Source organism: Pelophylax lessonae (genome assembly GCF_965119305.1).
Source record: "Pelophylax lessonae genome assembly, chromosome: 4".
NCBI classification, from domain to species: Eukaryota; Metazoa; Chordata; class Amphibia; order Anura; family Ranidae; genus Pelophylax; species Pelophylax lessonae.
Genome location: NC_138771.1, coordinates 11,841,801 through 11,854,673, shown reverse-complemented (window position 1 = coordinate 11,854,673; position 12,873 = coordinate 11,841,801). Strand labels below are relative to the sequence as shown.

Below are 12,873 nucleotides of genomic sequence, written 5' to 3'. Positions count from 1 at the left end.
TGGAGGACACTGAGCAGAGGTCAATGGAGGGATTGGCAGAGAGGGGTGGAGGACACTGAGCAGAGGTCAGTGGAGGGATTGGCAGAGAGGGGAAGAGGACACTGAGTGGAAGTCAGTGGAGGGAAGGCAGGGAGGGGTGGAGGACACTGAGCAAAGGTCAGTGGAGGAATTTGAAGAGAGGGGTGGAGGGTATTGAGCGGAAGCCAGTAGAGGGATTGGCAGAGAGGGGTGGAGGATACCCAGCGGAGGTGAGTGGAGGGATTGGCAGAGAGGGGTGGAGGACATTTAGTGGAAGCAAGTGGAGGGATTGGAAGAGAAGGATGGAGAACACTGAGTGGAGGTCAGTGAAGGGATTGGCAGAGAGGGGTGGAGGAAATTGAGTGGAGGTCATGGAGGGAATGGCAGAGAGGGGTGAAGGACACTGAGGGGAGGTCAATGGAGGGATTAGCAGAGAGGGATGGAGGACACTAAGCAGCTGGTAAGGTGGATGAGCCTAGCAGCAGCATTCATGACAGACTGAAGGAGTAGGAGCCTATGTAAAGGTAAGCCAATGAGGGAGTTGCATTAGTGAAGGCGGGAGATAACCCAGGGAGTGGATTAGGAGATTCGTGGTGTCATTGGTTAGGAAGGGGCACATTTTGGAGATGTTGCGGAGGTTGAGGCGGCAAGCTTTGGACAATGATTGGATGTGGGGCCCAAAGGAGAGTCAAGGATAACACCTAGCACCCTGGTATCTGGGGACGGGTTGATAGTTGAGCAGTCGATCAGGTAAAGGGGCACATGGGGAGGAAATATTATGAGCTCGGTTTTGGATAGATTGAGTTTGAGGAAGTGGTGTGACATCCAGATTGATCTGTCAGTAAATTAGTGTTATGTGAGAAAACTGATGGGGTGAGCTGAGGGGTAGAGAGATAGATTTGGGTGTCATCGGCGTGATCTCTATGACTAAGCTCCGAGGGGGCAGAGCGAAATGCGCTAGGGGCGTGGCGTGGCGTGGCAGGAACACAAGCTGAGGTTGTCTCTTTCTTCACTATCACATACAGTAACTGCATGGTGTATGGTACAAGGGATCCTTTCTTCCTTTCCATCAGTGTAGAGATGGTATTGGAAGCCATGGGAGGCTATTTAATGATTTGAAAAAAAATTCCAGTACTTCGCAGATAAAATATTTATACAAAATTATTATTTTTTTTTAATACTACAGTATATTCCATACTCTGTGCAGGCCAGTCAAGTTCCTCCACCCCAAACTCACTCATCCATGTCTTTATGGACCTTGCCTGCACAGAGTCCTGACCTTAACCCGATAGAACACCTTTGAGATGAATTAGAGAGGAGACTGCGAGCCAGGCCTTCTCAGGTGTCCCAATACTTAATTATGTATATACTGTACGTAATATAGTGTATACCCTTGAGTGAAGCCAAGCTAGGGGAAGTTTTTTTTTTTAAAGAAAATTTGCATTATGGAATCATTTGCTGTTAATAAAGTTTTTGTATAAACGATTTGTTTGTTCTTGGAAAATGCCCTAAACATTTTGTGAATACTTCCCTATGTCATATTTTCTTTTTTTTTTTTTTTTATATCAGACTTTTTTTAAAAAAATGTTTTATACATTTACCTAATTAAGACGAATCGCCACACCGAAAAGAAAACATAAGGAGAAAAAAAAGAAAAAAAAATATTAATAATAAAAAAAAAAAGAAAAGACAAAAATATCAAATTACAAAAAAATAGAAAGAAAGAAAAAAAACAGAAATATCAATAATACAAATCAAAAGAAAAACAAATATCAATAATACAACAACAAAATACAAAAAAATAATAATTGCATTATTGATATATATCTCACAAAAGTGAGTACAACCCTATAATGTTTGTAAATATTTTATTCTATCTTTTCATGTGACAACACTGAAGAAATGACACTTTGCTACAATGTAAAGTAGTGAGTGTACAGCTTGTATAACAGTGTAAATTTACTGTCCCCTCAAAATAACTCAACACACAGCCATTCATGTCTAAACCGCTGGCAACAAAAGTGAGTACACCCCTAAGTGAAAATGTCCAAATTGGGCCCAATTAGCCATTTTCCCTCCCCGGTGTCATGTGATTCCTTAGTGTTACAAGGTCTCAGGTGTGAATGGGGAGCAGGTATGGTAAATTTGGTGTTATCGCTCTCACTCTCTCATACTGGTCACTCGAAGTTCAACATGGCACCTCATGGCAAAGAACTCTTTCAGGATCTGAAAAAAAGAATTGTTGCTCTACATAAAGATGGCCTAGACTATAAGAAGATTGCCAAGACCCTGAAACTGAGCTGCAGCCTGGTGGCCAAGACCATACAGCGGTTTAACAGGACAGGTTCCACTCAGAACAGGCCTCACCATGGTCAACCAAAGAAGTTGAGTGCACGTGCTCAGCGTCATATCCAGAGGTTGTCTTTGGGAAATAGACGTATGAGTGCTGCCAGCATTGCTGCAGAGGTTGAAGGGGTGGAAGGTCAGCCTGTCAGTGCTCAGACCATACGCCGCACACTGCATCAAATTGGTCTGCATGGCTGTCATCCCAGAAGGAAGCCTCTTCTAAAGATGATGCACAAGAAAACCTGCAAACAGTTTGCTGAAGACAAGCAGAATAAGGACATGGATTACTGGAACCATCTCCTGTGGTCTGATGAGACCAAGATAAACTTATTTGGTTCAGATGGTGTCAGGCGTGTGTGGCGGCAACCAGGTGAGGAGTACAAAGACAAGTGTGTCTTGCCTACAGTCAAGCATGGTGGTGGGAGTGTCATGGTCTGGGGCTGCATGAGTGCTGCCAGCACTGGTGAGCTACAGTTCATTGAGGGAACCATGAATGCCAACATGTACTGTGACATACTGAAGCAGAGCATGATCCCTCCCATTAGAGACTGGGCCGCAGGGACCGCAAACACATCTCCAAGATGACCACTGCCTTGCTAAAGAAGCTGAGGGTAAAGGTGATGGACTGGCCAAGCATGTCTCCAGACCTAAACCCTATTGAGCATCTGTGGGGCATCCTCAAACAAAAGGTGGAGGAGCGCAAGGTCTCTAACATCCCCCAGCTCTGTGATGTCATCATGGAGGAGTGGAAGAGGACTCCAGTGGCAACCTGTGAATTTCTGGTGAACTCCATGCCCAAGAGGGTTAGGGCAGTGCTGGAAAATAACGGTGGCCACACAAAATATTGACACTTTGGGCCCAGTTTGGACATTTTCACTTAGGGGTGTACTCACTTTTGTTGCCAGTGGTTTAGACATTAATGGCTGTGTGTTGAGTTATTTTGAGGGGACAGTAAATTTACACTGTTATACAAGCTGTACACTCACTACTTTACATTGTAGCAAAGTGTCATTTCTTCAGTGTTGTCACATGAAAAGATAGAATAAAATATTTACAAAAATGAGGGGTGTACTTAGTTTTGTGAGATACTGTATTTATATATATATTTTTTTTGTATTGATATATTTTGTTTTTCCCTATGTCGTATTCAACATAGAATTCTGGGCATTCCCAATTTTCCTGTTTGTGCTTTTTGTCTTTTGGGAATTAATATTTTTGTAGCGAGTTACAATTTCCTCCCACTCAGTAATTATCTGCCAAAGTTTGCAATTTTATCCATACAATTTTTTTTATTAAGCTGGCGATACACTAGTATATTTTTGAGCGAAAGTTTGCATGAAAATTCTCAGTACTTTGAAATTTTGTTTGCTTTTAACATTCGATTTTGGACTTTACCCACTAACTCCTTTGAATTTTCTCATCACTGCAGTCAATAACGAAAATCGATTTTTAATTTTTTTTTAAATTTTTTCAAAAAATCGAATGAATGTTAGTTATTAAAATGAAACATTTTGAGGAAAATTTTACACCTTTAGCAGAAAGCATAGGGTGATGGGGGGGTCTCTCCACTATCTGGGACGGAGTTAAAAAATATATATATTGATGTCATCTCCCTGCATGCTGATTGGACAATAACCTGAATATCTGTCTCCCACACAGATATCTTGTTTTCCTGCAAGTGAAGAGAGATTTGTACCACGGACGGTTACTGTGTAAGACATCTGATGCAGCTTTGCTGGCGGCGTACATATTACAAGGTATGTACTGATGACAGACTGTCACTGGCTCCTCATTTATCATTTACTGTGTCCCTCTAGCTGCATTGGCTAATGCCGCCGTATCTTTTACCTCTATAACATTTACAAACTTCCTCCTATTTCATCCTCTGTCATCCACAAGTTTATCTCAAGAGTCAAAATAAAAAAATCTCTGTGTTATCTATTAACCTATCAGCTTCTCCCTTTCATCTCCTCTTCTGCCCCTGAAACAAAAGAGGAGAAGTCAATTAATTGTTATGGGGTGTAAAAATAAAAAAATGTGTATAGCGGTTCGCCCAATGAAAATGCACGTGTAAATGGTGCAAAAAACAAATGTTATTTGTCTGTTTCTGGTTTATTACCTGTGCTGGACAAAGTTTTTCATTGATTTTAACCACTTCCATACCAGGGCCAATTCTGGCACTCCGAGAGCTCCTACATGTAAAAATCATCATTTTTTTTTTTTTTTTGCTAGAAAATTACTAGTTTCCCCAAACATTATTATTATTATTTTTTTTTTTTTTAGCAGAGACCCTAGGGAATAAAATGGCAGTCATTGCAACTTCTCCTACATGTAAAAATCACCTTTTTGTTTTTTTTTTGCTAGAAAATTACTCAGTTTCCCCAAACATTATTATTATTATTTTTTTTTTTTTAGCAGAGACCCTAGGGAATAAAATGGCAGTCATTGCAACTTCTCCTACATGTAAAAATCACCTTTTTGTTTTTTTTTTTGCTAGAAAATTACTCAGTTTCCCCAAACATTATTATTATTTTTTTTTTTTTAGCAGAGACCCTAGGGAATAAAATGACAGTCATTGCAACTTTTTATGTCACACGGTATTTGCGCAGCAATTTTTCAAATGCATATTTTTTTGACAAAAAAAAAACAGTTTCATGAACTAAAAAAAAAAAAAAAAAAAACCCAGTAAAGTTTGCCCAATTTTTTTGTATATTGTGAAAGTACCTAAAATTAATAAAAATAATTTGTCCATTAACTTTTTATAAATAGACCCCTTTCTTTTTTTATTAGAAGAAATGTAATGTAAATGTAACTATGTAATAATGCCAGGAATTAAACCACTTCCATACCAGGACATTGCTGGCATTCTGCTCCTACATGTAAAAATTATCATTTTTTTTTTTTTTGCTAGAAAATTACTCAATTTCCCCAAACATTATTTTTTTTTTTTTTTTTTTAGCAGAGACCCTAGGGAATAAAATAGCGGTCATTGCAACTTTTTATGTCACCCGGTATTTGCGCAGCAATTTTTCAAACGTGTATTTTTTTGGGAAAAAAAAAGTTTCATGAACTAAAAAAAAAAAAACAAAAAACAGTAAAGTTTGCTCAATTTTTTTGTATATTGTGAAAGTACCTGAAATAAATAAAACAAATTTGTCCATTAACTTTTTATAAATACAGTAAACTCCCCTCCATTGCGGGGGTTACGTTCCGGACCCAGCCGCGAAAAGTGAAATTCCGTGAAATAGAAAAACCCTATTAAAATGCATTGTAGGCATGTTTTTTTACTGTCACTGTACGTGTAAAAGCATTTTAAGGTCTTTAAACATACATTTAAAACAATAGAAACTCATTTAAACACATAAAAGATACTGAGAGACAGAGCAAGAGCTATGGAAAACACAAAAATATTTCATTTTTAATGATTTATATAGTAAAATAACATTACAAAAAAAAAACGCAATATACCGGGACCGCAAAAACGGAACCGCGATGGAGCGGGGGTTTACTGTAGACCCCTTTTTTTTTATGAGAAGAAATACACAATACTGGTGGTATTTGTTTCCCAACAATAATAATAAATAAATGAGTAATTCCAGGAATTAAACCACTTCCATACCTGGACATTGCTGGCACTCCGCTCCTACATGTAAAATCATAATTTTTTTTTTTTTTTTTGCTAGAAAATTACTCAGTTTCCCCAAACATTATTTATTTATTTATTTTCGCAGAGACCCTAGGGAATAAAATGGCGGTCATTGCAACTTTTTATGTCACATGGTATTTGCGCAGCAATTTTTCAAACGCATATTTTTATGGGAAAAAAAGTTTTTTGAACTAAAAAAAAAAAAAATTGTAAAGTTAGCTAAATTTTTTTGTATATTGTGAAAGTACCTGAAATAAATAAAACAAATTTGTCCAGTAACTTTTTATAAATAGACCCTTTTTTTTTTTGTATTAGAAGAAATGAACAATACTGGTGGTATTTGTTTCCCAACAATAATAGTAAATAAATGAATAATGCCAGGAATTAAACCACTTCCATACCGGGACATTGCTGGCACTCCGCTCCTACATGTAAAAATCATCATCTTTTTTTTTTACTAGAAAATTATTTTGAACCCTCAAACATTATTTATGTTTTTTTTTTTTTTTTTTAAGCAGAGACCCTAGGGAATAAAATGGTGGTCATTGCAACTTTTATGTCACACGGTATTTGCACAGCAATTTTTCAAATGCATTTTTGGGAAAAAAAAACAGTTTCATGAACTAAGAAAAACAAAACAGTGAAGTTAGCCCAATTGTTTTTTTTTTTTTGCATAATGTGAAAAGTAATGTTACACCAAGTAAATAGATAACCTGACCTAACATTTCACGCTTTAAAAATTGCACAAACTTCGGTACTTAAAAATCTCCATAGGCACCGCTTTAAAAATGTTTAGAGGTTACCAATTAGAGTTACAGAGAAAGCACTTTACATTTTTTTCCTTTTATTGTTTTATTTTCTTTTTATTTTTTTATCTTTACACTTTCCCTTTTAATTTTTTTTATCACTTTTATTCCTATTACAAGGATTGTAAACATCCCTTGTAATAGGAATAGTGCATGACAGGACCTCTTTATGGAGAGATCTGGGGTCAATAGGACCTCACATCTCTCCTACAGGCTGGAAAAAAAAAACGATTTCGGTTTTCCAGCAGTATTGACAACTGCAAGGCCTGGCGTGATGTCATGACGTCTCGCCAGGGCCTCCGAGAGTCATAGAGACTGCTGGAGACCATCTGGTCCTTTGGGTATTCTCTATGGTGTACTTCCGTCACTGGCGGATTCCTTCTCTGTTTCGCCAATCGCACGGGTGAGCCTATAGAAGCACTGGAGGGCGGCGGGGGGGGGGGTGGGGGCTTACCCCCCATTTTGGACCTCTTTATGTGACTTTGCTGTGAAAAAGTCTCACACGTGTTATCCCCCTACTTGGAAGGAGTATCAAAATGTGTCTTGGGTTCTAATTCAAAGTATGCCTATTCTGTGTGTGAGAAATAACTTGTTAAAATGGCAACTTTGTGCATGCATTAAGATAAAAAACCTTCTGTGTGCAGCAGCCCCCCCTCACCCCTCTAATACTTACCTGAGCCCCCTCTCAATCCAACGATGTCCATGACTCTCTCAGCGATGTCCATGACGTCCGGGACTCCCTTCCTCTTTGGCTAAGGCACAGCAGCAGTGCCATTGGCTTCTGCTGCTGTCAATCAAAGTCAGTTAGTCAATGAGGGGAGAGAGGGGCGGAGCCCAACCACAGCTCCATGTCTGAATGGATACACGGAGCTGACCCTCGGCTTGGGCGCTCCCATAGCAAGCCGCTTGTTTGGGGGTTATAAGTTGTTTTCTAGCTAAAAATACAGATTTTACCTTGTAAACAACAAGTGTCAGAAATGGGCTCGGCCCATTTTGTAAAAATGTACAAAAAATATTAAAAAGTAGCAGCCAGAGAAGTTTTTCTGTGGCCCTTTCCAGCTCAGCACCAGAGTGGCCCCCGTGTGCTCAGGCGACTCTTCATGTGCTGCCATCTTACCTGCAGGATTGCTCTGACTTGAGGAAACAAATCTGCTTGGCTGTAATTCTAACCCATCTGTGTCTCTCCTGTAGCAGAGATCGGTGATTATGATCCCGGTAAACACCCCGAGGGATATAGTTCCAAGTTCCAGTTCCTCCCTAAACACTCGGAGAAGCTGGAGCGACGGATTGCGGAGATTCACAGGAACGAGCTCAGGTGAGGAATGTGCTCTGTAAAACTGACCAATCAGTGCCCAGCCTCGGGCTCTGCGCTTCTCCTCCATTTCTTGACACCGCTTTTCTGAAGTTTGTATGCCAGTTTCATAATAGTTTACGGTCCTTTTCCTCTTTGCCTAGTATATACAGTATATTGGTCACCATTGCGGAGAGCAGTGCTGGTGTGATGATACCAGTACACTCTACAGTGACACCCTGCATTTGCTCAGTCTTCCATGTTAAGTGATGCTGGGGGTCATTATTCATGCAAGACTGAGGACATCTGGTGGGAAAGGAGAGGTACTGCCGAGGAAAGGCCTAGATTAAAAATGAACTTCTGGAATTCAGTTACTTTGTAAAAAGTGCAGGGATATTATGGGTGAGAGAAATATTTTATTTAAAAACAGTTTTTACTTGCTGGGTGTTTTACTGTCACTGTATGCAGACTGAAACTCATCCCTTTGATCTGCAGATTAACCACTTAAGCCCCGGAAGATTTTACCCCCTTCATGACCAGGGCCTATTTTGCGATTCGGCACTGCGTGACTTTAACGGACAATTCTGCGGTCGTGCGACGCTGTACCTAAATGAAATTGACGTCCTTTTTTCCCACAAACAGAGCTTTCTTTTGGTGGTATTTGATCACCTGTGCGATTTTTTGATCATGCGCTATAAACAAAAAATTTTTTGCAAAAATAACAATATTTTTCACATTTTTTTATATGAAATTCCCCATAAAAAATTAAAAAATCTAAATTTTTTAAAATTTTCGGCCAATTTGTTTTCTGCTACATATTTTTGGTTAAAAAAAATAGCAAAAAGCGTATTTTGATTGGTTCGCGCAAAAGTTATTGCGTTTACTAACTAAGGGAAAGATTTTTGTCATTTTTGTTGTTTTTTTTTTAACGCGTAATGTCGGCGGTCTGCAATTTTTTTTGCGGGACTGCGACATTGCGGCGGACAGATCAGACCCCTGACTGACATTTTTGACATTTTTGGGGTTACCAGTGACATTACTGCAGTAATCAGTGCTATACATATGCACTGTTACTGTAAAATGACACTGGTAGTGAAGGGGTTAACTTTTTTTTGAGAGGGAGGGGTTGTGTTTGTCCCTAGGGGTGTGTCTCTAACTGTGATTGGCTGTGGCTTGAGCTGTAGGAACAGAGATCAACGGTCCTACATAGTAGAACCGTATGATCACTATTCACACACAGGGGAGAATGACAGGCGGCTTGTTTACATCAGCCGGTTGCCTTTCTCCCGCTCTAACGGACGATCGCAAGGGCCTGGCGGACATCGAGTCCGCCGGTCACAAGCGCGGGGGGTCCGTGACCGAGCGGGAGCGTGCCTCCGGCGGCGCGCGCTCGCTCCCCAGAGCCTCACAGGCTAGTGACGTACCCATACGTCACTTTTCCTGTGAGGGGCTGACCGCCGCAGTATATGTACTTGCGGCGGTCGGCAAGCAGTTAATAAAACAGAGTAGACACAAAAGTAACAATGTTACTTTGTATCTCTCTATCACCCATCCGATCAATGTTTATAAACAATGTTACTTTGTATCTCTTTATCTCCCATCTGAACAATATTTATAAACAATGGTAGTTTGTATCTCTCTATATCCCATCTGAACAATGTTTATAAACAACAATATTTTGTATTGCTCGATCTCCCATCTGATCAATGTTTATAAACAATGTTACTTCGTATCTCGCTATCTCCCATCTGAACAATGTTTATAAACAATGTTACGTTGCATCTCTCTATCTCCTGTCTGATCAATGTTTATAAACAATGTTACTTTGTATCTCTCTATCTCCTATCTGAACAATGTTTATAAACAACAATATTTTGTATTGCTCAATCTCCCATCTGATCAATGTTTATAAACATTGTTACTTTGTATCTGTCTTTCTCCCATCTGAACAATGTTTATAAACAATATAACTTTTTTATCTGTCTGCTGTGTGATCAATGTTTATAAACAACATTACTTTGTATCTATCTCCCATCTGAACAATGTTTATAAACAATATTACTTTGTATCTCTCCTATTTCCCACCTGATCAATGTTTATAAACAATGTTACTTTGTATCTCTCTATCTCCTGTCTGAACAATGTTTCTAAACAATGTTACTTTTTTATCTCTCTGTCTCCTGTCTGAACAATGTTTCTAAACAATGTTACTTTTTATCTCTCTGTCTCCTGTCTGATCAATGTTTATAAACAATGTTACTTTGTATCTCTCTATCTCCTGTCTGAACAATGTTTCTAAACAATGTTACTTTTTTATCTCTCTGTCTCCTGTCTGAACAATGTTTCTAAACAATGTTACTTTTTATCTCTCTGTCTCCTATCTGATCAATGTTTATAAACAATGTTACTTTGTATCTCTCTATCTCCCGTCGTTTGTGTCAGACGGTTCTTTGTTTCAACAGCAATAGTTTCTAGAGCTGCTATATTTACGCTAAAGTATCTGGCTTTCATTTTAAATTGCCGGCAAGTGGGGGAGGCAATAGTGGGGCAAAAGTGCGGGATGTGCTACACACGCCCTGTGTACTTTGATTACATTTTTGGGCCTGTGTAGCACATCCAGTGTCCTCAACTGGATCAAATTTCTTTGTAACCATTTTTGGGGCTTAAAATATAAATTGTGCTCCATAGCGAAGTGTTTTTGTTGCCTATAGCAACCAAACAGATGTTTTACAAATTGATAATTGATTGATTAGACTTCATATTGAAGGAAAGTATCTGAAGGTCTGCTGAGGGCAATGTGAATTTTCCTCGCAGACGAAGCCATTTTCCATGCAGAAGTTTATCACTCGGACCTTTGTCCTCTTTTTTAGTGGCTTGTCCCCCGCCGCGTCAGAGCTGTGTTTTCTGAGGAAGGCTCAGACCCTGGAGACATACGGAGTGGATCCCCATCCTTGTAAGGTACCCCCCTATTTTTCTCCATGTTATTTACCCATAATTCTCTGTGCAGTCTATGCCTCCCATCTCTCCTTTCTCTCTCTTTCCTTCCTATGTTCTGTGTCGCTGTCTTTCAGGATGTCTCTGGGAATTCTGCATTTTTGGCCTTTACTCCTTTTGGCTTTATCGTGTTGCAGGGGAATAAGAGGGTTCACTTTATAAAATGGTGAGTTTGGATCTGCCCTTCCCCCCTCACCCTTCCCCTTCTTTATCTTATCTTTCGCTTTCTCCTCTTTGCCTTTCTAAATATTAGGGAATAATTGATGTGGTACATGGAAAGTGAACCTGTCCTTCATGCTGATTAAATGAAGGTCCAGTACAAGTGCAGTCACCATAAGATGCCTGCTAATACCTCCTCTGTCCAGAAAGGTTCATAAATCTGACCCCCCAGGTATAATGTGTATCAGGGGCGTAAATACAGGGGTTGCAATTGCAACCGGGCCCCATGCTCCAGGGGGCCTGTGTGGCTCCCCTGTACACCTGGATAGGAGGGGCGGTGGGGGCAGCATGTAGAGAAATCACTGTCCTCCTTTTTCCTCCTGTAGCTGCAGGAGGAAAATGGAGGAGATTGGTTCCTCTGTATGCTGCCCCCGCCACTCCTCCTATCCAGGTCACTTGTGTTCTGCTGTCTCTGGGCCCCTGTGTGCTCCCCTGGCACCCCCCCCCCCCTGTGTTCCCTTCCCTCTCCTGCCGGCTGCTGCAGGGGATGTGTCACAATAGAGAACCAGGAAGGGGTCAGTAAATATGTAATTTACCAGCTCCTTCCTTTTCTGAATGGACAGAGTCATAGTCAGTGACATTGTAAAAAAAATAAAATGATAAAAAATAATACAATTAAAGTACCAAAAAATAAAAACTACTGACACCAGTGGGTGAACTTCCAGGATCGCAAAGGTCACACTTGCGACCGGGCCCTGGCATTCCACCATCGAGGGGAGGCCCCAAGATGGCAGGAAGGGGGCCCACTGCAGAACTTGTGAAAGGGTCCCGCAACAAGAGTAAAGTGCCCCAGAATCAGTGGGAAGAGCCCCAGGCTTGAAGGGAAGGGGTCCGGGGGGCCCTTCATGGTTTCTTGCACCGGGGCCCTGAAGGTTCTAGTTACGCCTCTGATGTGTATTGTATAGTTCTATTGGCCCAGCTTGGCACAATGTAAGTATGTATATCTCATACCTGAGGGGCCGCCGGGTAAGCTGACAATCGCTGTAGTAGTTGGTGCTACTTCAGTGGTCGCCACGTTTTTTCCAGGTCCTGTAGCGAGCAGCTTCCTCTCTGCATACTGACCACAGGGGGGTTCTTGGTCGACACTGTCGCCATTCATAACACGCATTTTTATTTCCTATACTGATTGCCACCATCTTCCTGTGCTGAAAGGCTTCTCCTCTGCTTATTTATCATAGGGGATCATGCCACCATTCCAATTCTTTCAATGAATACATTTCCCTGGACAAGGTTACATAGTTTGTGAGGTTGAAAAAAGACACCAGTCCATCCAGTTCAACCTACGATGTGTGTGTGTGATTATGTATGAATAGTACATTGTATACCCCTGTATGTTGTGGTCGTTAAGGTGCCCATCTAAAAAAGCTGTTGATGCTCCCTGCTGATACCACTGCTTGTGGAAGAGAATTCCACATCCCCACTGCTCTGACAGTAAAGAACCCTTTAAGTTTAAGGTTAAACTCTTGGTGGTATTTGATCACCTCTGAGATTTTTATTTTTTGTGCTATAAACAAAAAAATCGTCAATTCTGAAAAAAAAATATATATATTTTT

General features: G+C 40.4%; 1 protein-coding gene across 2 annotated transcripts in view; it reads left to right on the top strand.

Annotated features, from left to right (window-relative positions):
* The window catches only part of FRMD5 (FERM domain containing 5), a 244,657-nt gene that overhangs the window by 163,050 nt on the left and 68,734 nt on the right, over positions 1-12,873 (top strand). Inside the window, exons 5-8 of one of the 2 annotated variants that reach the window (XM_082253018.1) lie at positions 4,024-4,121; positions 8,011-8,131; positions 10,978-11,065; positions 11,179-11,267. In XM_082253018.1, coding sequence (XP_082109144.1) covers positions 4,024-4,121; positions 8,011-8,131; positions 10,978-11,065; positions 11,179-11,267 — 396 coding nt within the window. Of the gene's footprint in view, positions 1-4,023; positions 4,122-8,007; positions 8,132-10,977; positions 11,066-11,178; positions 11,268-12,873 lie in introns of both variants that reach the window. The other variant, XM_082253017.1, reaches the window with a different exon arrangement.